The 23,137-nt window shown below is 48.4% G+C and overlaps 1 protein-coding gene across 1 annotated transcript in view; it reads left to right on the forward strand.

The window, feature by feature from the left end:
* LOC147091437 (uncharacterized) overlaps positions 1-23,137 on the forward strand; it is a 221,570-nt gene that overhangs the window by 133,146 nt on the left and 65,287 nt on the right. The window contains exon 6 of the mRNA XM_085976599.1: positions 3-89. Within this exon, the coding sequence (XP_085832725.1) occupies positions 3-89 (87 nt within the window). The remainder of the gene's footprint in view (positions 1-2; positions 90-23,137) is intronic.

Raw genomic sequence — 23,137 nt, forward strand, 5'->3', positions numbered from 1 at the left:
AGATCCAGAGACATCCCCAACTGAGGAACAAGCGACTCACCAACCCGATGATCGTACAGCCACTATTCGAGTGGAGTCTCCAGCCTCAGGTATTTACCTTGTGGGGTCCATTCTAAAGACTGCTCACCCAATGTATCAGCAGCAAATCCTCAGTTACTCAGATTGATCCAATCTCTAATTGTGGGAAGCAAGGTTCACTGTCTGACATGTGCGGGATGAGGAGACTGAGGGGACTCGGATGCAACGACTGAGGGAAGTGGAATGCAGTGAGTGAGGGAGTGGGATGCAGTGAATGACGAGAGTGGGAGGAAGTGAATGAGGGGAGTGAGATATAGTGAATGAGTGGAGCGGTATGTAGTGAATGAGGGAAGTGTGATGTAGTGAATGAGGTGAGTGTGGTGTAGTGAATAAGGGGAGTTTGATATAGTGAATGAGGGGAGTGTGATGTAGTGAATGAGGGGAGTCTGAGGAAGTGTATGAGGGGAGTGTGATGTAGTGATTGATGAGAGTGTGATGCAGTGAATGAGGGGAGTGTGATGTCGTGAATGAGGGGAGTGTGATGTAGTGAATGAGGGGAGTGTGATGTAGTGAATGAGTGGAGTGTGATGTAGTGAATGAGGGGAGTGTGATGTCGTGAATGAGAGGAGTGTGAAGTAGTGAATGACTGGAGTGTGATGTAGTGAATGAGGGGAGTGTGATGTAGTGAATGACTGGAGTGTGATGTAGTGAATGAGAGGAGTGTGATGTAGTGAATGAGAGGAGTGTGATGTAGTGAATGACTGGAGTGTGATGTAGTGAATGAGGGGAGTGTGATGTAGTGAATGAGGGGAGTGTGATGTAGTGTATGAGGGGAGTGCGATGTAGTGAATGAGAGGAGTGTGATGTAGTGAATGACTGGAGTGTGATGTAGTGAATGAGGGGAGTGTGATGTAGTGAATGAGGGGAGTGTGATGTAGTGAATGAGGGGACTGTGATGTCGTGAATGAGGGGAGTGTGATGTAGTGAATGAGGGGAGTGTGATGTAGTGAATGAGGGGAGTGTGATGTAGGGAATGAGGGCAGTGTGATGTAGTGAATGAGGGGAGTCTGAGGAAGTGTATGAGGGGAGTGTGATGTAGTGAAAGAGGGGAGTGTGATGTAGTGAATGAGGGGAGTGTGATGTAGTGATTGAGGGGAGTGTGATGTAGTGAATGAGGGGAGAGTGGTGTAGTGAAAGAGGGGAGTGTGATGTAGTGATTGAGGGAGTGTGATGTAGTGAATGAGGGGTGTGTGATGTAGTGAATGAGCGGAGTGTGATGCAGTGAATGAGGGGAGTGTGATGTAGTGAATGAGGGAGTGTGATGTGGTGAATGAGGGGAGTTTGAGGAAGTGAATGAGGGGAGTGTGATGTAGTGAATGAGGGGAGTGTGATGGAGTGAATGAGGGGAGTTTGATGCAGTGAATGAGGAGAGTGTGATGCAGTGAATGATGGGATGTAATGTGATTGAGGGGAGTGTGATGTAGTGAATGAGGGGAGTGTGATGTAGTGAATGAGGGGAGTGTGATGTAGTGAATGAGGGCAGTGTGATGTACTGAATGAGGGCAGTGTGATGTAGTGAATGAGGGGAGTGTGATGTAGTGAATGAGGGGAGTGTGATGTAGTGAATGAGGGGAGTGGGGTGCAGTGAATGAGGGGAGTGTGCTGCAGTGAATCAGGGGAGTGTGATGTAGTGAATGAGGGGAGTGTGATGTAGTGAATGAGGGGAGTGGGATGTAGTGAATGAAGGGAGTGTGATGTAGTGAATGAGGGGAGGGTGATGTAGTGAATGAGGGGAGTGTGCTGCAGTGAATCAGCGGAGTGTGCTGCAGTGAATCAGGGGAGTTTGATGTAGTGAATGAGGGGAGTGTGATGTAGTGAATGAGGGGAGTGGGATGTAGTGAATGAGGGGAGTGTGATGTAGTGAATGCGGGGAGTGTGATGTAGTGAATGAGGGGTGTCTGATGTAGTGAATGTGGGGAGTCTGATGTAGTGAATGAGTGGAGTGTGATGTAGTGAATGAGGGGAAAGTGATGTAGTGAATGAGGGGAGTGTGATGCAGTGAATGGGGGCAGTGTGATGTAGTGAATGAGGGGAGTGTGATGTAGTGAATAAGGGGATTGTGTTGTAGTGAATGAGGGAAGTGGGATGTAGTGAATGAGGGGAGAGTGATGTAGTGAATGAGGGGAGTGTGATGTAGTGAATGAGGGAGTGTGATGCAGTGAATGAGGGGAGTGTGATGTACTGAATGAGGGGATTGCGATGTAGTGAATGAGGGGATAGTGATGTAGTGAATGAGGGTAGTGTGATGCAGTGAATGAGGGGAGTGAGATGTAGTGATTGAGGGGAGTGTGATGTAGTGAATGAGGGGAGTGTGATGTAGTGAATGCGGGGAGTGTGATGTAGTGAATGCGGGGAGTGTGATGTAGTGAATGAAAGGAGAGTGATGTTGTGAATGAGGGGAGTGTGATGTAGTGAATGAGTGTAGTGTGATTTAGTGATTGAGGGGAGTGTGATGTAGTGAATGCGGGGAGTGTGTTGTAGTGAATGAGGGGAGTGTCATGCAGTGAATGAGGGGATTGTGATGCAGTGAATGAGTGTAGTGTGATTTAGTGATTGAGGGGAGTGTGATGTAGTGAATGAGGGGAGTGTGATGTAGTGAATGAGGGGAGTGTGATGTAGTGAATGAGGGGAGTGAGCTGTAGTGATTGAGGGGAGTGTGATGTAGAGAATGAGGGGAGTGATGTAGTGAATGAGCGGAGTGTGATGTAGTGAATGAGGAGAGTGTGATGTAGAGAATGAGGGGATTGTGATGTAGGGAATGATGGGAGTGTGATGTAGTGAATGAGGGGAGTGTGATGTAGTGAATGAGGGGAGTGTGATGTAGTGAATGAGGGGAGTGTGATGTGAAAGAGGGGAGTGTGATGTAGTGAATGAGGGGAGTGTGATGGAGTGAATGAGGGGAGTGGGATGTAGTGAATGAGGGGAGTGGGATGCAGTGAATGAGGGGAGTGTGATGTAGTGAATGAGGGGCGTGTAATGTGAATGAGGGGAGTGTGATGTAGTGAATGAGGGCAGTGTGATGTAGTGAATGCAGGGAGTGTGATGTAGTGAATGAGGGGAGTGTGATGTAGTGAATGAGGGGAGTGTGATGTAGTGAATGAGGGGAGTGTGATGTAGTGAATGAGGGGAGTGTGATGTAGTGAATGCGGGGAGTGTGATGTAGTGAATGAGGGGAGTGTGATGTAGTGAATGAGGGGAGTGTGATGTAGTGAATGAGGGGAGCGTGATGTAGTGAATGAGGGGAGTGTGATGTAGTGAATGAGGTGAGTGTGATGTCGTGATTGAGGGGAGTGTGATGTAGTGAATGAGGGGAGTGTGATGTAGTGAACGAGGGCTGTGTGATGTAGTGAACGAGGGCAGTGTGACGTAGTGAATGAGGGGAGTGTGATGTAGTGAATGAGGGGAGTGTGATGTAGTGAATCATGGGAGTGTGATGTAGTGAATGAGGGGAGTGTGATGTAGTGAATGAGGGGAGTGTGATGTAGTGAATGAGGGGAGTGTGATGCAGTGAATGAGAGCAGTGTGATGTAGTGAATGAGGGGAGTGTGATGTAGTGAATGAGGGGAGTGTGATGTAGTGATTGCGGGGAGTCTGATGAAGTGTATGAGGGGAGGGTGATGTCGTGAATGAGGGGAGTGTGATGTAGTGAATGAGGGGCGTGTGATGTAGTGAATGAGGGGAGTGTGAGGTAGTGAATGAGGGGAGTGGGATGTAGTGAATGTGGGAAGTGGGATGTAGTGAATGAGGGGAGTGTGATGTAGTGAATGAGGGGAGTGTGATGTAGTGAATGCGGGGAGTGTGATGTAGTGAATGAGGGGAGTGTGATATAGTGAATGCGGGGAGTGTGATGTAGTGAATGCGGGGAGTGTGATGTAGTGAATGAAGGGAGTGTGATGTTGTGAATGAGGGGAGTGTGATGTAGTGAATGTGTGTAGTGTGATTTAGTGATTGAGGGGAATGTGATGTAGTGAATGCGGGGAGTGTGTTGTAGTGAATGAGGGGAGTGTCATGCAGTGAAGGAGGGGAGTGTGATGCAGTGAATGAGTGTAGTGTGATTTAGTGATTGAGGGGAGTGTGATGTAGTGAATGAGGGGAGTGTGATGAAGTGAATGAGGGGAGTGTGATGTAGTGAATGAGGGGAGTGAGCTGTAGTGATTGAGGGGAGTGTGATGTAGAGAATGAGGGGAGTGATGTAGTGAATGAGCGGAGTGTGATGTCGTGAATGAGGAGAGTGTGATGTAGAGAATGAGGGGATTGTGATGAAGGGAATGAGGGGAGTGTGATGTAGTGAATGAGGGGAGTGTGATGTAGTGAATGAGATGAGTGTGATGTAGTGAATGAGGGGAGTGTGATGTGAAAGAGGGAAGTGTGATGTAGTGAATGAGGGGAGTGTGATGGAGTGAATGAGGGGAGTGGGATGTCGTGAATGAGGGGAGTGGGATGTAGTGAATGAGGGGAGTGTGATGTAGTGAATGAGGGGCGTGTAATGTGAATGAGGGGAGTGTGATGTATTGAATGAGGGCAGTGTGATGTAGTGAATGAGGGGAGTGTGTTGTAGTGAATGAGGGGAGTGTGATGTAGTGAATGAGGGGAGTGTGATGTAGTGAATGAGGGGAGTGTGATGTAGTGAATGAGGTGAGTGTGATGTCTTGATTGTGCAGAGTGTGATGTAGTGAATGAGGGGAGTGTGATGTAGTGAATGAGGGCAGTGTGATGAAGTGAATGAGGGCAGTGTGACGTAGTGAATGAGGGGAGTGTGATGTAGTGAATGAGGGGAGTGTGATGTAGTGAATCATGGGAGTGTGATGTAGTGAATGAGGGGAGTGTGATGTAGTGAATGAGGGGAGTGTGATGTAGTGAATGAGGGGAGTGTGATGTAGTGAATGAAGGGAGTGTGATGTAATGAATGAGGGGAGTGTGATGTAGTGAATGAGGGGAGTGTGATGCAGTGAATGAGAGCAGTGGGATGTAGTGAATGAGGGGAGTGTGATGTAGTGAATGAGAGGAGTGTGATGTAGTGAATGCAGGGAGTCTGATGAAGTGTATGAGGGGAGGGTGATGTAGTGAATGAGGGGAGTGTGATGTGAATGAGGGGAGTGTGATGCAGTGAATGAGGGGAGTGTGATGTAGTGAATGAGGGGAGTGTGAGGTAGTGAATGAGGGGAGTGTGATGTAGTGAATGAGGGGAGTGTGATGCTGTGAATGAGGGGAGAGTGATGCAGTGAATGAGGGGAGTGTGATGTTGTGAATGAGTGGAGTGTGATGTAGTGAATGAGGGGAGTGTGATGTAGTGACTGAGGGGAGTGTGATGCAGTGAATGAGAGGAGTGTGATGTAGTGAATGAGGGGAGTGGGATGCAGTGAATGAGTGGAGTGTGATGCAGTGAATGAGGGGAGTGTGATGTAGTGAATGAAGGGGGTGGGATGTAGTGAATGAGGGGAGTGTGATGCAGTGAATGAGGGGAGAGTGATGCAGTGAATGAGGGGAGTGTGATGTTGTGAATGAGTGGAGAGTGATGTAGTGAATGAGGGGAGTGTGATGTAGTGACTGAGGGGAGTGTGATGCAGTGAATGAGAGGAGTGTGATGTAGTGAATGAGGGGAGTGGAATGCAGTGAATGAGTGGAGTGTGATGCAGTGAATGAGTGGAGTGTGATGCAGTGAATGAGGTGAGTGTGATGTAGTGAATGAGGGGAGTGTGATGGAGTGAAACAGGGGAGTGTGATGTAGTGAATGAGGGGAGAGTGTTGTAGTGAATGAGGGGAGTCTGATGTAGTGAATGAGGAGAGTGCGATGTAGTGAATGAGGGGAGTGTGATGTAGTGAATGAGGGGAGTGTGATGTAGTGAATGAGGGGAGTGTGATGTACTGAATGATGGGAGTGTGATGTTGTGAATGAGGAGATTGTGATGTAGTGAATGAGGGGAGTGTGATGTAGTGAATGAGGGAGTGTGATGTAGTGAATGAGGGGAGTGTGATGTAGTGAATGAGGGGAGTGAGATGTAGTGAATGAGGCGAGTGTGATGTAGTGAATGAGGGGAGTGAGATGTAGTGAATGAGGGGAGTGAGATGTAGTGAATGAGGGGAGTGAGATGTAGTGAATGAGGGGAGTGTGATGTAGTGAATGAGGGGAGTGTGATGTAGTGAATGAGGGGAGTGTGATGTAGTGAATGAGGAGATTGTGATGTAGTGAATGAGGGGAGTGTGATATAGTGAATGAGGGGAGTGTGATGTAGTGAATAAGGGGAGTGAGATGTAGTGAATGAGGGCAGTGTGATGTAGTGAATGAGGGGAGTGTGATGTAGTAAATGAGGGCAGTGTGATGTAGTGAATGAGGGGAGTGTGGTATACGGAATGTGGGGAGTGTGATGTAGTGAATGAGGGGAGTGTGATGTAGTGATTGAGGGGAGTGTGATGGAGTGAATGAGGGAAGTGTGATGTACTGAGTGAGGGGAGTGTGATGTAGTGAATGAGGAGATTGTGATGTAGTGATTGAGGGGAGTGAGATGTAGTGAATGAGGGGAGTGTGATGTAGTGATTGAGGGGAGTGAGATGTAGTGAATGAGGGGAGTGTGATGTAGTGAATGAGGGGAGTGTGTAGTAGTGAATGAGGGAAGTGTGATGTAGTGAATGAGGGGAGTGTGATATAGTGAATGAGGGGAATGTGATGTAGTGATTGAGGGGAGTGTGATGGAGTGAATGAGGGAAGTGTGATGTACTGAATGAGGGGAGTGTGAAGTAGTGAATGTGGAGATTGTGATGTAGTGAATGAGGGGAGTGTGATGTAGTGAATGAGGGGAGTGTGATGTAGTGAATGAGGGGAGTGTGATGTAGTGAATGAGGAGAGTGTGATGTAGTGAATGAGGGGAGTGTGGTATAGTGAATGAGGGGAGTGTGATGTAGTGATTGAGGGGAGTGTGATGTAGTGAACGAGGGGAGTGTGATGTAGTGAACGAGGGGAGAGTGATGTAGTGAATGAGGGGAGTGTGATGTAGTGAATGAGGGGAGTGTGATGTAGTGATTGAGGGGAGTGTGCTGTTGTGAATGAGGGGAGTGTGATATAGTGAATGTGGGGAGTGTGTTGTAGTGAATGAGGGGTGTGTGATGTAGTGATTGAGGGGAATGTGATGGAGTGAATGAGGGAAGTGTGATGTACTGAATGAGGGGAGTGTGATGTAGTGAATGAGGAGATTGTGATGGAGTGATTGAGGTGAGTGAGATGTAGTGAATGAGGGGAGTGGGATGTAGTGTCTGAGGGAAATGGGATGTAGTGACTGAGGGGAGTGGGATGTAGTGTCTGAGGGGAGTGAGATGTACTGCCTGAGGGGAGTGGGATGTAGTGTCTGAGGGGAGTGGGATGTAGTGTCTGAGGGGAGTGTGATGTTGTGAATGAGGGGATTGTGATGTCGTGAATGAGGGGATTGTGATGTCGTGAATGAGGAGATGATGTAGTGAATGAGGGGAGTGTGATGTAGTGAATGAGGGGAGTGGGATGTAGTGAATGAGGGGAGTGTGATGTAGTGAATGAGGGGAGTGTGATGTAGTGAATGAGGGGAGTGTGATGTAGTGAATGAGGAGATGATGTAGTGAATGAGGGGAGTGGGATGTAGTGAATGAGGGGAGTGTGATGTAGTGAATGAGGGGAGTGTGATGTAGTGAATGAGGGGAGAGTGATGTAGTGAAAGAGGGGAGTGTGATGTCGTGACTGCGGGGACTGTGATGTAGTGAATGAGGGGACTGTGATGTAGTGAATGAGGGGAGTGTGATGCACTGAATAAGGGGAGTGTGAGGTAGTGAAAGAGGGGAGTGTGATGTAGTGAATGAGGGGAGTGTGATGTAGTGAATGAGTGCAGTGTGATGTAGTGAATGAGGGGAGTGTGATGTAGTGAATGAGGGGAGTGTGATGTAGTGAATGAGGGGAGCGTGATGTAGTGAATGAGGGGAGTGTGATGTAGTGAATGAGGGGAGTGTGATGTAGTGAATGAGGGGAGTGTGAAGTAGTGAATGAGGGGAGTGTGATGTAGTGAATGAGTGCAGTGTGATGTAGTGAATGAGGGGAGTGTGATGTAGTGAATGAGGGGAGTGTGAAGCAGTGAATGAGGGGAGTGTGATGTAGTGAATGAGGGGAGTGTGATGTAGTGAATGAGGGGAGTGTGAAGTAGTGAATGAGGGGAGTGTGATGTAGTGAATGGGGGAGTGTGATGTAGTGAATGAGTGGAGTGTGATGCAGTGAATGAGGGGAGTGTGATGTAGTGAATGAGGGGAGTGTGTAGTAGTGAATGAGGGAAGTGTGATGTAGTGAATGAGGGGAGTGTGATATAGTGAATGAGGGGAATGTGATGTAGTGATTGAGGGGAGTGTGATGGAGTGAATGAGGGAAGTGTGATGTACTGAATGAGGGGAGTGTGAAGTAGTGAATGTGGAGATTGTGATGTAGTGAATGAGGGGAGTGTGATGTAGTGAATGAGGGGAGTGTGATGTAGTGAATGAGGGGAGTGTGATGTAGTGAATGAGGAGAGTGTGATGTAGTGAATGAGGGGAGTGTGATGTAGTGAATGAGGGGAGTGTGATGTAGTGAACGAGGGGAGTGTGATGTAGTGAACGAGGGGAGAGTGATGTAGTGAATGAGGGGAGTGTGATGTAGTGAATGAGGGGAGTGTGATGTAGTGATTGAGGGGAGTGTGCTGTTGTGAATGAGGGGAGTGTGATATAGTGACTGAGGGGAGTGTGATGCAGTGAATGAGAGGAGTGTGATGTAGTGAATGAGGGGAGTGGGATGCAGTGAATGAGTGGAGTGTGATGCAGTGAATGAGGGGAGTGTGATGTAGTGAATGAAGGGGGTGGGATGTAGTGAATGAGGGGAGTGTGATGCAGTGAATGAGGGGAGAGTGATGCAGTGAATGAGGGGAGTGGGATGCAGTGAATGAGTGGAGTGTGATGCAGTGAATGAGGGGAGTGTGATGTAGTGAATGAAGGGGGTGGGATGTAGTGAATGAGGGGAGTGTGATGCAGTGAATGAGGGGAGAGTGATGCAGTGAATGAGGGGAGTGTGATGTTGTGAATGAGTGGAGAGTGATGTAGTGAATGAGGGGAGTGTGATGTAGTGACTGAGGGGAGTGTGATGCAGTGAATGAGAGGAGTGTGATGTAGTGAATGAGGGGAGTGGAATGCAGTGAATGAGTGGAGTGTGATGCAGTGAATGAGTGGAGTGTGATGCAGTGAATGAGGTGAGTGTGATGTAGTGAATGAGGGGAGTGTGATGGAGTGAAACAGGGGAGTGTGATGTAGTGAATGAGGGGAGAGTGTTGTAGTGAATGAGGGGAGTCTGATGTAGTGAATGAGGAGAGTGCGATGTAGTGAATGAGGGGAGTGTGATGTAGTGAATGAGGGGAGTGTGATGTAGTGAATGAGGGGAGTGTGATGTACTGAATGATGGGAGTGTGATGTTGTGAATGAGGAGATTGTGATGTAGTGAATGAGGGGAGTGTGATGTAGTGAATGAGGGAGTGTGATGTAGTGAATGAGGGGAGTGTGATGTAGTGAATGAGGGGAGTGAGATGTAGTGAATGAGGCGAGTGTGATGTAGTGAATGAGGGGAGTGAGATGTAGTGAATGAGGGGAGTGAGATGTAGTGAATGAGGGGAGTGAGATGTAGTGAATGAGGGGAGTGTGATGTAGTGAATGAGGGGAGTGTGATGTAGTGAATGAGGGGAGTGTGATGTAGTGAATGAGGAGATTGTGATGTAGTGAATGAGGGGAGTGTGATATAGTGAATGAGGGGAGTGTGATGTAGTGAATAAGGGGAGTGAGATGTAGTGAATGAGGGCAGTGTGATGTAGTGAATGAGGGGAGTGTGATGTAGTAAATGAGGGCAGTGTGATGTAGTGAATGAGGGGAGTGTGGTATACGGAATGTGGGGAGTGTGATGTAGTGAATGAGGGGAGTGTGATGTAGTGATTGAGGGGAGTGTGATGGAGTGAATGAGGGAAGTGTGATGTACTGAGTGAGGGGAGTGTGATGTAGTGAATGAGGAGATTGTGATGTAGTGATTGAGGGGAGTGAGATGTAGTGAATGAGGGGAGTGTGATGTAGTGATTGAGGGGAGTGAGATGTAGTGAATGAGGGGAGTGTGATGTAGTGAATGAGGGGAGTGTGTAGTAGTGAATGAGGGAAGTGTGATGTAGTGAATGAGGGGAGTGTGATATAGTGAATGAGGGGAATGTGATGTAGTGATTGAGGGGAGTGTGATGGAGTGAATGAGGGAAGTGTGATGTACTGAATGAGGGGAGTGTGAAGTAGTGAATGTGGAGATTGTGATGTAGTGAATGAGGGGAGTGTGATGTAGTGAATGAGGGGAGTGTGATGTAGTGAATGAGGGGAGTGTGATGTAGTGAATGAGGAGAGTGTGATGTAGTGAATGAGGGGAGTGTGGTATAGTGAATGAGGGGAGTGTGATGTAGTGATTGAGGGGAGTGTGATGTAGTGAACGAGGGGAGTGTGATGTAGTGAACGAGGGGAGAGTGATGTAGTGAATGAGGGGAGTGTGATGTAGTGAATGAGGGGAGTGTGATGTAGTGATTGAGGGGAGTGTGCTGTTGTGAATGAGGGGAGTGTGATATAGTGAATGTGGGGAGTGTGTTGTAGTGAATGAGGGGTGTGTGATGTAGTGATTGAGGGGAATGTGATGGAGTGAATGAGGGAAGTGTGATGTACTGAATGAGGGGAGTGTGATGTAGTGAATGAGGAGATTGTGATGGAGTGATTGAGGTGAGTGAGATGTAGTGAATGAGGGGAGTGGGATGTAGTGTCTGAGGGAAATGGGATGTAGTGACTGAGGGGAGTGGGATGTAGTGTCTGAGGGGAGTGAGATGTACTGCCTGAGGGGAGTGGGATGTAGTGTCTGAGGGGAGTGGGATGTAGTGTCTGAGGGGAGTGTGATGTTGTGAATGAGGGGATTGTGATGTCGTGAATGAGGGGATTGTGATGTCGTGAATGAGGAGATGATGTAGTGAATGAGGGGAGTGTGATGTAGTGAATGAGGGGAGTGGGATGTAGTGAATGAGGGGAGTGTGATGTAGTGAATGAGGGGAGTGTGATGTAGTGAATGAGGGGAGTGTGATGTAGTGAATGAGGAGATGATGTAGTGAATGAGGGGAGTGGGATGTAGTGAATGAGGGGAGTGTGATGTAGTGAATGAGGGGAGTGTGATGTAGTGAATGAGGGGAGAGTGATGTAGTGAAAGAGGGGAGTGTGATGTCGTGACTGCGGGGACTGTGATGTAGTGAATGAGGGGACTGTGATGTAGTGAATGAGGGGAGTGTGATGCACTGAATAAGGGGAGTGTGAGGTAGTGAAAGAGGGGAGTGTGATGTAGTGAATGAGGGGAGTGTGATGTAGTGAATGAGTGCAGTGTGATGTAGTGAATGAGGGGAGTGTGATGTAGTGAATGAGGGGAGTGTGATGTAGTGAATGAGGGGAGCGTGATGTAGTGAATGAGGGGAGTGTGATGTAGTGAATGAGGGGAGTGTGATGTAGTGAATGAGGGGAGTGTGAAGTAGTGAATGAGGGGAGTGTGATGTAGTGAATGAGTGCAGTGTGATGTAGTGAATGAGGGGAGTGTGATGTAGTGAATGAGGGGAGTGTGAAGCAGTGAATGAGGGGAGTGTGATGTAGTGAATGAGGGGAGTGTGATGTAGTGAATGAGGGGAGTGTGAAGTAGTGAATGAGGGGAGTGTGATGTAGTGAATGGGGGAGTGTGATGTAGTGAATGAGTGGAGTGTGATGCAGTGAATGAGGGGAGTGTGATGTAGTGAATGAGGGGAGTGTGTAGTAGTGAATGAGGGAAGTGTGATGTAGTGAATGAGGGGAGTGTGATATAGTGAATGAGGGGAATGTGATGTAGTGATTGAGGGGAGTGTGATGGAGTGAATGAGGGAAGTGTGATGTACTGAATGAGGGGAGTGTGAAGTAGTGAATGTGGAGATTGTGATGTAGTGAATGAGGGGAGTGTGATGTAGTGAATGAGGGGAGTGTGATGTAGTGAATGAGGGGAGTGTGATGTAGTGAATGAGGAGAGTGTGATGTAGTGAATGAGGGGAGTGTGATGTAGTGAATGAGGGGAGTGTGATGTAGTGAACGAGGGGAGTGTGATGTAGTGAACGAGGGGAGAGTGATGTAGTGAATGAGGGGAGTGTGATGTAGTGAATGAGGGGAGTGTGATGTAGTGATTGAGGGGAGTGTGCTGTTGTGAATGAGGGGAGTGTGATATAGTGAATGTGGGGAGTGTGTTGTAGTGAATGAGGGGTGTGTGATGTAGTGATTGAGGGGAATGTGATGGAGTGAATGAGGGAAGTGTGATGTACTGAATGAGGGGAGTGTGATGTAGTGAATGAGGAGATTGTGATGGAGTGATTGAGGTGAGTGAGATGTAGTGAATGAGGGGAGTGGTATGTAGTGTCTGACGGAAGTGGGATGTCGTGTCAGGGGAGTGGGATGTAGTGTCTGAGGGAAGTGGGATGTAGTGACTGAGGGGAGTGGGATGTAGTGTCTGAGGGGAGTGAGATGTACTGCCTGAGGGGAGTGGGATGTAGTGTCTGAGGGGAGTGGGATGTAGTGTCTGAGGGGAGTGTGATGTTGTGCATGAGGGGATTGTGATGTCGTGAATGAGGAGATGATGTAGTGAATGAGGGGAGTGTGATGTAGTGAATGAGGGGAGTGGGATGTAGTGAATGAGGGGAGTGTGATGTAGTGAATGAGGGGAGTGTGATGTAGTGAATGAGGGGAGTGTGATGTAGTGAATGAGGAGATGATGTAGTGAATGAGGGGAGTGGGATGTAGTGAATGAGGGGAGTGTGATGTAGTGAATGAGGGGAGTGTGATGTAGTGAATGAGGGGAGAGTGATGTAGTGAAAGAGGGGAGTGTGATGTCGTGACTGCGGGGACTGTGATGTAGTGAATGAGGGGACTGTGATGTAGTGAATGAGGGGAGTGTGATGCACTGAATAAGGGGAGTGTGAGGTAGTGAAAGAGGGGAGTGTGATGTAGTGAAAGAGGGGAGTGTGATGTAGTGACTGCGGGGACTGTGATGTAGTGAATGAGGGGACTGTGATGTAGTGAATGAGGGGAGTGTGATGCAGTGAATAAGGGGAGTGTGAGGTAGTGAATGAGGGGAGTGTGATGTAGTGAATGAGTGCAGTGAGATGTAGTGAATGAGGGGAGTGTGATGTAGTGAATGAGGGGAGTGTGATGTAGTGAATGAGGGGAGCGTGATGTAGTGAATGAGGGGAGTGTGATGTAGTGAATGAGGGGAGTGTGATGTAGTGAATGAGGGGAGTGTGAAGTAGTGAATGAGGGGAGTGTGATGTAGTGAATGAGTGCAGTGTGATGTAGTGAATGAGGGGAGTGTGATGTAGTGAATGAGGGGAGTGTGATGTAGTGAATGAGGGGAGTGTGAAGTAGTGAATGAGGGGAGTGTGATGTAGTGAATGGGGGAGTGTGATGTAGTGAATGAGTGGAGTGTGATGGAGTGAATGAGGGAAGTGTGATGTACTGAATGGGGGGAGTGTGAAGTAGTGAATGTGGAGATTGTGATGTAGTGAATGAGGGGAGTGTGATGTAGTGAATGAGGGGAGTGTGATGTAGTGAATGAGGGGAGTGTGATGTAGTGAATGAGGAGAGTGTGATGTAGTGAATGAGGGGAGTGTGATGTAGTGAATGAGGGGAGTGTGATGTAGTGATTGAGGGGAGTGTGATGTAGTGAACGAGGGGAGTGTGATGTAGTGAACGAGGGGAGAGTGATGTAGTGAATGAGGGGAGTGTGATGTAGTGAATGAGGGGAGTGTGATGTAGTGATTGAGGGGAGTGTGCTGTTGTGAATGAGGGGAGTGTGATATAGTGAATGTGGGGAGTGTGTTGTAGTGAATGAGGGGTGTGTGATGTAGTGATTGAGGGGAATGTGATGGAGTGAATGAGGGAAGTGTGATGTACTGAATGAGTGGAGTGTGATGTAGTGAATGAGGAGATTGTGATGGAGTGATTGAGGTGAGTGAGATGTAGTGAATGAGGGGAGTGGGATGTAGTGACTGAGGGGAGTGGTATGTAGTGTCTGACGGAAGTGGGATGTCGTGTCAGGGGAGTGGGATGTAGTGTCTGAGGGAAGTGGGATGTAGTGACTGAGGGGAGTGGGATGTAGTGTCTGAGGGGAGTGAGATGTACTGCCTGAGGGGAGTGGGATGTAGTGTCTGAGGGGAGTGGGATGTAGTGTCTGAGGGGAGTGTGATGTTGTGAATGAGGGGAGTGTGATGTCGTGAATGAGGAGATGACGTAGTGAATGAGGGGAGTGTGATGTAGTGAATGAGGGGAGTGGGATGTAGTGAATGAGGGGAGTGTGATGTAGTGAATGAGGGGAGTGTGATGTAGTGAATGAGGGGAGTGTGATGTAGTGAATGAGGAGATGATGTAGTGAATGAGGGGAGTGGGATGTAGTGAATGAGGGGAGTGTGATGTAGTGAATGAGGGGAGTGTGATGTAGTGAATGAGGGGAGAGTGAGGTAGTGAAAGAGGGGAGTGTGATGTCGTGACTGCGGGGACTGTGATGTAGTGAATGAGGGGACTGTGATGTAGTGAATGAGGGGAGTGTGATGCACTGAATAAGGGGAGTGTGAGGTAGTGAAAGAGGGGAGTGTGATGTAGTGAAAGAGGGGAGTGTGATGTAGTGACTGCGGGGACTGTGATGTAGTGAATGAGGGGACTGTGATGTAGTGAATGAGGGGAGTGTGATGCAGTGAATAAGGGGAGTGTGAGGTAGTGAATGAGGGGAGTGTGATGTAGTGAATGAGTGCAGTGTGATGTAGTGAATGAGGGGAGTGTGATGTAGTGAATGAGGGGAGTGTGATGTAGTGAATGAGGGGAGCGTGATGTAGTGAATGAGGGGAGTGTGATGTAGTGAATGAGGGGAGTGTGATGTAGTGAATGAGGGGAGTGTGAAGTAGTGAATGAGGGGAGTGTGATGTAGTGAATGAGTGCAGTGTGATGTAGTGAATGAGGGGAGTGTGATGTAGTTAATGAGGGGAGTGTGATGTAGTGAATGAGGGGAGTGTGAAGCAGTGAATGAGGGGAGTGTGATGTAGTGAATGAGGGGAGTGTGATGTAGTGAATGAGGGGAGTGTGAAGTAGTGAATGAGGGGAGTGTGATGTAGTGAATGGGGGAGTGTGATGTAGTGAATGAGTGGAGTGTGATGCAGTGAATGAGGGGAGTGTGATGTAGTGAATGAGGGGAGTGTGATGTAGTGAATGAGGGGAGTGGGATGTAGTGAATGAGGGGAGTGTGATGTAGTGAATGAGGGGAGTGTGATGTAGAGAATGAGGGGAGTGTGATGTAGTGACTGAGGGGGTGTGATGTAGAGAATGAGGGGAGTGTGATGTAGTGAATGAGGGGAGTGTGATGTAGTGAATGAGGGGAGTGTGATGTAGTGAATGAGGGGAGTGTGATGTAGTGAATGAGGGGAGTGTGATGTAGTGAATGAGGGGAGAGTGATGTGGTGAAAGAGGGGAGTGTGATGTAGTGAATGAGGGGAGTGTGATGTAGTGAATGAGGGGAGTGTGATGTAGTGAATGAGTGGAGTGTGATGCAGTGAATGAGGGGAGTGTGATGTAGTGAATGAGGGGAGTGTGATGTAGTGAATGAGGGGAGTGTGATGTAGTGAATGAGTGGAGTGTGATGCAGTGAATTAGGGGAGTGTGATGTAGTGAATGAGGGGAGTGTGATGTAGTGAATGAGGGGAGTGTGATGTAGTGAAAGAGGGGAGTGTGATGTAGTGAATGAGGGGAGTTGGATGAAGTGAATGAGGGGAGTGTGATGCAGTGAATGAGGGGAGTGTGATGTAGTGAATGAGGGGAGTGGGTGTAGTGAATGAGGGGAGTGTGATGTAGTGAATGAGGGGAGTGTGATATAGTGAATGAGGGGAGTGTGATGTAGTGAATGAGGGGAGTGTGATGCAGTGAATGAGGGCAGTGTGATATAGTGAATGCGGGGAGTGTGATGTAGTGAATGAGGGGGGTGTGATGAAGTGATTGAGGGGAGTGTGATGTAGTGAATGGGGGGAGTGGGATGTAGTGATTGAGGGGAGTGGGATGTAGTGATTGAGGGGAGTGTGATGTCGTGAAGGAGGGGAGTGTGATGTAGTGAATGAGGGGAGTGTGATGTAGTGAATGAGCGGAGTGTGATGTAGTGAATGAGCGGAGTGTGATGTAGTGAATGAGGGGAGTGTGATGCAGTGAATGAGCGGAGTGTGATGTAGTGAATGAGGGGACTGTGATGGAGTGAATGAGGGGAGTGTGATGTACTGATTGAGGGGAGAGTGATGTAGTGAATGAGGGGAGTGTGGTGTAGTGAATGAGAGGAGTGATGTAGTGAATGAGGGGAGTGTGATGCAGTGAATGAGGGGGGTGTGATGTAGTGTTTGAGGGGAGTGGGATGTAGTAATTGAGGGGAGTGTGATGTAGTGAATGAGGGGAGTGTGATGTGAATGAGGGGAGTGTGATGCAGTGAATGTGAGGAGTGTGATGTAGTGAATGAGGGGAGTGTGGTGTAGTGAATGAGAGGAGTGTGATGTGAATGAGGGGAGTGTGATGCAGTGAATTTGAGGAGTGTGATGTAGTGAATGAGGGAAGTGTGATGTAGTGAATGAGGGGAGTGTGATGCAGTGAAAGAGGGGAGTGTGATGTACTGAATGAGGGGAGTGTGATGTAGTGAATGAGGGGAGTGTGATGCAGTGAATGAGGGGAGTGTGATGTAGTGAATGAGGGGAGTGTGATGTAGTAAATGAGGGGAGTGTGATGTAGTGAATGAGGGGAGTGTGACGTAGTGAATGAGGGGAGTGTGATGCAGTGATTGAGCGGAGTGTGATATCGTGAATGAGGGGAGTGCGATGTAGTGAATGATGGGAGTGTGATGTCGTGAATGAGGGGAGTGTGATGTAGTGAATGAGGGGAGTGGAATGTAGTGAATGAGGGGAGTGTGATGTAGTGAATGAGGGGAGTGTGATGTAGTGAATCAGGGGAGTGTGATGCAGTGATTGAGGGGACTGTGATGTAGTGAATGAGGGGAGTGTGATGCAGTGATTGAGGGGACCGTGATGTAGTGAATGAGGGGAGTGTGATGTAGTGATTGAGGGGAGTGTGACGGAGTGAATGAGGGCAGTGTGATGTAGTGAATGAGGGGAGTGTGATGTAGTGAATGAGGGGAGTGTGATGTCGTGAATGAGGGGAGTGTGATGTCGTGAATGAGGAGTGTGTGATGTAGTGAATGAGGGGAGTGTGATGTAATCAATGAGGGGAGAGTGATGTAGTGAATGAGGGGTGTGTGATGTAGTGAATGACGGGAGTGTGATGTAGTGATTGAGGGGAGTGTGATGTAGTGAATGAGGGGAGTGTGATATAGTGAATGTGGGGAGTGTGATGCAGTGAATGAGGGGAGTGTGATGTAGTGATTGAGGGGAGTGTGATGGAGTGAATGAGGGAAGTGTGATGTACTGAATGAGGGGAGTGTGATGTAGTGAATGAGGAGATTGTGATGTAGTGATTCAGGGGAGTGAGATGCAGTGAATGAGGGGAGTGTGATGTAGTGAATGAGGGGAGTGTGATGTAGTGAATGAGGGGAGTGTGTAGTAGTGAATGAGGGAAGTGTGATGTAGTGAATGAGGGGAGTGTGATGTAGTGAATGAGGTGAATGTGATGTCGTGAATGAGGGGAGTGTGATGTAGTGAATGAGGGGAGTGTGATGTAGTGAATGAGGGGAGTGTGATCTAGTGATTGAGGGGACTGTGATGTAGTGAATGAGGGGAGTGTGATGTCGTGAATGAGGGGAGTGTGATGTAGTGAAAGAGGGGAGTGTGATGTAGTGAATGAGGGGAGTGTGATGCAGTGAATTAGGGGAGTGTGATGTAGTGAATGAGGGGAGTGTGATGTAGTGAATGAGGGGAGTGTGATGTAGTGAAAGAGGGGAGTGTGATGTAGTGAATGAGGGGAGTGTGATGTAGTGAATTAGGGGAGCGTGATGCAGTGAATGAGGGGAGTGTGATGTAGTGAATGAGGGGAGTGGGTGTCGTGAATGAGGGGAGTGTGATGTAGTAAATGAGGGGAGTGTGATGTAGTGAATGAGGGGAGTGTGATGCAGTGAATGAGGGCAGTGTGATGTAGTGAATGCGGGGAGTGTGATGTAGTGAATGAGGGGAGTGTGATGAAGTGATTGAGGGGAGTGTGATGTAGTGAATGGGGGGAGTGTGATGTAATCAATGAGGGGAGAGTGATGTAGTGAATGAGGGGAGAGTGATGTAGTGATTGAGGGGAATGTGATGGAGTGAATGAGGGAAGTGTGATGTACTGAATGAGGGGAGTGTGATGTAGTGAATGAGGAGATTGTGATGGAGTGATTGAGGTGAGTGAGATGTAGTGAATGAGGGGAGTGGGATGTAGTGACTGAGGGGAGTGGTATGTAGTGTCTGACGGAAGTGGGATGTCGTGTCAGGGGAGTGGGATGTAGTGTCTGAGGGAAGTGGGATGTAGTGACTGAGGGGAGTGGGATGTAGTTTCTGAGGGGAGTGAGATGTACTGCCTGAGGGGAGTGGGATGTAGTGTCTGAGGGGAGTGGGATGTAGTGTCTGAGGGGAGTGTGATGTTGTGAATGAGGGGAGTGTGATGTCGTGAATGAGGAGATGATGTAGTGAATGAGGGGAGTGTGATGTAGTGAATGAGGGGAGTGTGATGTAGTGAATGAGGGGAGTGTGATGTAGTGAATGAGGGGAGTGTGATGTAGTGAATGAGGAGATGATGTAGTGAATGAGGGGAGTGGGATGTAGTGAATGAGGGGAGTGTGATGTAGTGAATGAGGGGAGTGTGATGTAGTGAATGAGGGGAGAGTGATGTAGTGAAAGAGGGGAGTGTGATGTCGTGACTGCGGGGACTGTGATGTAGTGAATGAGGGGACTGTGATGTAGTGAATGAGGGGAGTGTGATGCACTGAATAAGGGGAGTGTGAGGTAGTGAAAGAGGGGAGTGTGATGTAGTGAAAGAGGGGAGTGTGATGTAGTGACTGCGGGGACTGTGATGTAGTGAATGAGGGGACTGTGATGTAGTGAATGAGGGGAGTGTGATGCAGTGAATAAGGGGAGTGTGAGGTAGTGAATGAGGGGAGTGTGATGTAGTGAATGAGTGCAGTGTGATGTAGTGAATGAGGGGAGTGTGATGTAGTGAATGAGGGGAGTGTGATGTAGTGAATGAGGGGAGCGTGATGTAGTGAATGAGGGGAGTGTGATGTAGTGAATGAGGGGAGTGTGATGTAGTGAATGAGGGGAGTGTGAAGTAGTGAATGAGGGGAGTGTGATGTAGTGAATGAGTGCAGTGTGATGTAGTGAATGAGGGGAGTGTGATGTAGTGAATGAGGGGAGTGTGATGTAGTGAATGAGGGGAGTGTGAAGCAGTGAATGAGGGGAGTGTGATGTAGTGAATGAGGGGAGTGTGATGTAGTGAATGAGGGGAGTGTGAAGTAGTGAATGAGGGGAGTGTGATGTAGTGAATGGGGGAGTGTGATGTAGTGAATGAGTGGAGTGTGATGCAGTGAATGAGGGGAGTGTGATGTAGTGAAAGAGGGGAGTGTGATGTAGTGAATGAGGGGAGTGGGATGTAGTGAATGAGGGGAGTGTGATGTAGTGAATGAGGGGAGTGTGATGTAGAGAATGAGGGGAGTGTGATGTAGTGACTGGGGGGGTGTGATGTAGAGAATGAGGGGAGTGTGATGTAGTGAATGAGGGGAGTGTGATGTAGTGAATGAGGGGAGTGTGATGTAGTGAATGAGGGGAGTGTGATGTAGTGAATGAGGGGAGTGTGATGTAGTGAATGAGGGGAGAGTGATGTGGTGAAAGAGGGGAGTGTGATGTAGTGAATGAGGGGAGTGTGATGTAGTGAATGAGGGGAGTGTGATGTAGTGAATGAGGGGAGTGTGATGTAGTGAATGAGTGGAGTGTGATGCAGTAAATGAGGGGAGTGTGATGTAGTGAATGAGGGGAGTGTGATGTAGTGAATGAGGGGAGTGTGATGTAGTGAATGAGTGGAGTGTGATGCAGTGAATTAGGGGAGTGTGATGTAGTGAATGAGGGGAGTGTGATGTAGTGAATGAGGGGAGTGTGATGTAGTGAAAGAGGGGAGTGTGATGTAGTGAATGAGGGGAGTTGGATGAAGTGAATGAGGGGAGTGTGATGCAGTGAATGAGGGGAGTGTGATGTAGTGAATGAGGGGAGTGGGTGTAGTGAATGAGGGGAGTGTGATGTAGTGAATGAGGGGAGTGTGATATAGTGAATGAGGGGAGTGTGATGTAGTGAATGAGGGGAGTGTGATGCAGTGAATGAGGGCAGTGTGATATAGTGAATGCGGGGAGTGTGATGTAGTGAATGAGGGGGGTGTGATGAAGTGGTTGAGGGGAGTGTGATGTAGTGAATGGGGGGAGTGGGATGTAGTGATTGAGGGGAGTGGGATGTAGTGATTGAGGGGAGTGTGATGTCGTGAAGGAGGGGAGTGTGATGTAGTGAATGAGGGGAGTGTGATGTAGTGAATGAGCGGAGTGTGATGTAGTGAATGAGCGGAGTGTGATGTAGTGAATGAGGGGAGTGTGATGCAGTGAATGAGCGGAGTGTGATGTAGTGAATGAGGGGACTGTGATGGAGTGAATGAGGGGAGTGTGATGTACTGATTGAGGGGAGAGTGATGTAGTGAATGAGGGGAGTGTGGTGTAGTGAATGAGAGGAGTGATGTAGTGAATGAGGGGAGTGTGATGCAGTGAATGAGGGGGGTGTGATGTAGTGTTTGAGGGGAGTGGGATGTAGTAATTGAGGGGAGTGTGATGTAGTGAATGAGGGGAGTGTGATGTGAATGAGGGGAGTGTGATGCAGTGAATGTGAGGAGTGTGATGTAGTGAATGAGGGGAGTGTGGTGTAGTGAATGAGAGGAGTGTGATGTGAATGAGGGGAGTGTGATGCAGTGAATTTGAGGAGTGTGATGTAGTGAATGAGGGAAGTGTGATGTAGTGAATGAGGGGAGTGTGATGCAGTGAAAGAGGGGAGTGTGATGTACTGAATGAGGGGAGTGTGATGTAGTGAATGAGGGGAGTGTGATGCAGTGAATGAGGGGAGTGTGATGTAGTGAATGAGGGGAGTGTGATGTAGTAAATGAGGGGAGTGTGATGTAGTGAATGAGGGGAGTGTGACGTAGTGAATGAGGGGAGTGTGATGCAGTGATTGAGCGGAGTGTGATATCGTGAATGAGGGGAGTGCGATGTAGTGAATGATGGGAGTGTGATGTCGTGAATGAGGGGAGTGTGATGTAGTGAATGAGGGGAGTGGAATGTAGTGAATGAGGGGAGTGTGATGTAGTGAATGAGGGGAGTGTGATGTAGTGAATCAGGGGAGTGTGATGCAGTGATTGAGGGGACTGTGATGTAGTGAATGAGGGGAGTGTGATGCAGTGATTGAGGGGACCGTGATGTAGTGAATGAGGGGAGTGTGATGTAGTGATTGAGGGGAGTGTGACGGAGTGAATGAGGGCAGTGTGATGTAGTGAATGAGGGGAGTGTGATGTAGTGAATGAGGGGAGTGTGATGTCGTGAATGAGGGGAGTGTGATGTCGTGAATGAGGAGTGTGTGATGTAGTGAATGAGGGGAGTGTGATGTAATCAATGAGGGGAGAGTGATGTAGTGAATGAGGGGTGTGTGATGTAGTGAATGACGGGAGTGTGATGTAGTGATTGAGGGGAGTGTGATGTAGTGAATGAGGGGAGTGTGATATAGTGAATGTGGGGAGTGTGATGCAGTGAATGAGGGGAGTGTGATGTAGTGATTGAGGGGAGTGTGATGGAGTGAATGAGGGAAGTGTGATGTACTGAATGAGGTGAGTGTGATGTAGTGAATGAGGAGATTGTGATGTAGTGATTCAGGGGAGTGAGATGCAGTGAATGAGGGGAGTGTGATGTAGTGAATGAGGGGAGTGTGATGTAGTGAATGAGGGGAGTGTGTAGTAGTGAATGAGGGAAGTGTGATGTAGTGAATGAGGGGAGTGTGATGTAGTGAATGAGGTGAATGTGATGTCGTGAATGAGGGGAGTGTGATGTAGTGAATGAGGGGAGTGTGATGTAGTGAATGAGGGGAGTGTGATCTAGTGATTGAGGGGACTGTGATGTAGTGAATGAGGGGAGTGTGATGTCGTGAATGAGGGGAGTGTGATGTAGTGAAAGAGGGGAGTGTGATGTAGTGAATGAGGGGAGTGTGATGCAGTGAATTAGGGGAGTGTGATGTAGTGAATGAGGGGAGTGTGATGTAGTGAATGAGGGGAGTGTGATGTAGTGAAAGAGGGGAGTGTGATGTAGTGAATGAGGGGAGTGTGATGTAGTGAATTAGGGGAGCGTGATGCAGTGAATGAGGGGAGTGTGATGTAGTGAATGAGGGGAGTGGGTGTCGTGAATGAGGGGAGTGTGATGTAGTGAATGAGGGGAGTGTGATGTAGTGAATGAGGGGAGTGTGATGCAGTGAATGAGGGCAGTGTGATGTAGTGAATGCGGGGAGTGTGATGTAGTGAATGAGGGGAGTGTGATGAAGTGATTGAGGGGAGTGTGATGTAGTGAATGGGGGGAGTGGAATGTAGTGATTGAGGGGAGTGGGATGTAGTGATTGAGGGGAGTGTGATGTAGTGAATGAGGGGAGTGTGATGTAGTGAATGAGGGGAGTGTGATGTAGTGAATGAGCGGAGTGTGATGTAGTGAATGAGCGGAGTGTGATGTAGTGAATGAGGGGAGTGTGATGTAGTGAATGAGCGGAGTGTGATGTAGTGAATGAGGGGAGTGTGATGTAGTGAATGAGGGGAGTGTGATGTACTGATTGAGGGGAGAGTGATGTAGTGAATGAGAGGAGTGATGTAGTGAATGAGGGGAGTGTGATGCAGTGAATGAGGGGAGTGTGATGTAGTGAATGAGGGGGGTGTGATGTAGTGATTGAGGGGAGTGGGATGTAGTAATTGAGGG

Source organism: Somniosus microcephalus, unplaced genomic scaffold, assembly GCF_052327205.1.
Source record: "Somniosus microcephalus isolate GS21.2 unplaced genomic scaffold, FLI_Smic_1.0 unresolved_chr3, whole genome shotgun sequence".
Classification (NCBI taxonomy): Eukaryota; Metazoa; Chordata; class Chondrichthyes; order Squaliformes; family Somniosidae; genus Somniosus; species Somniosus microcephalus.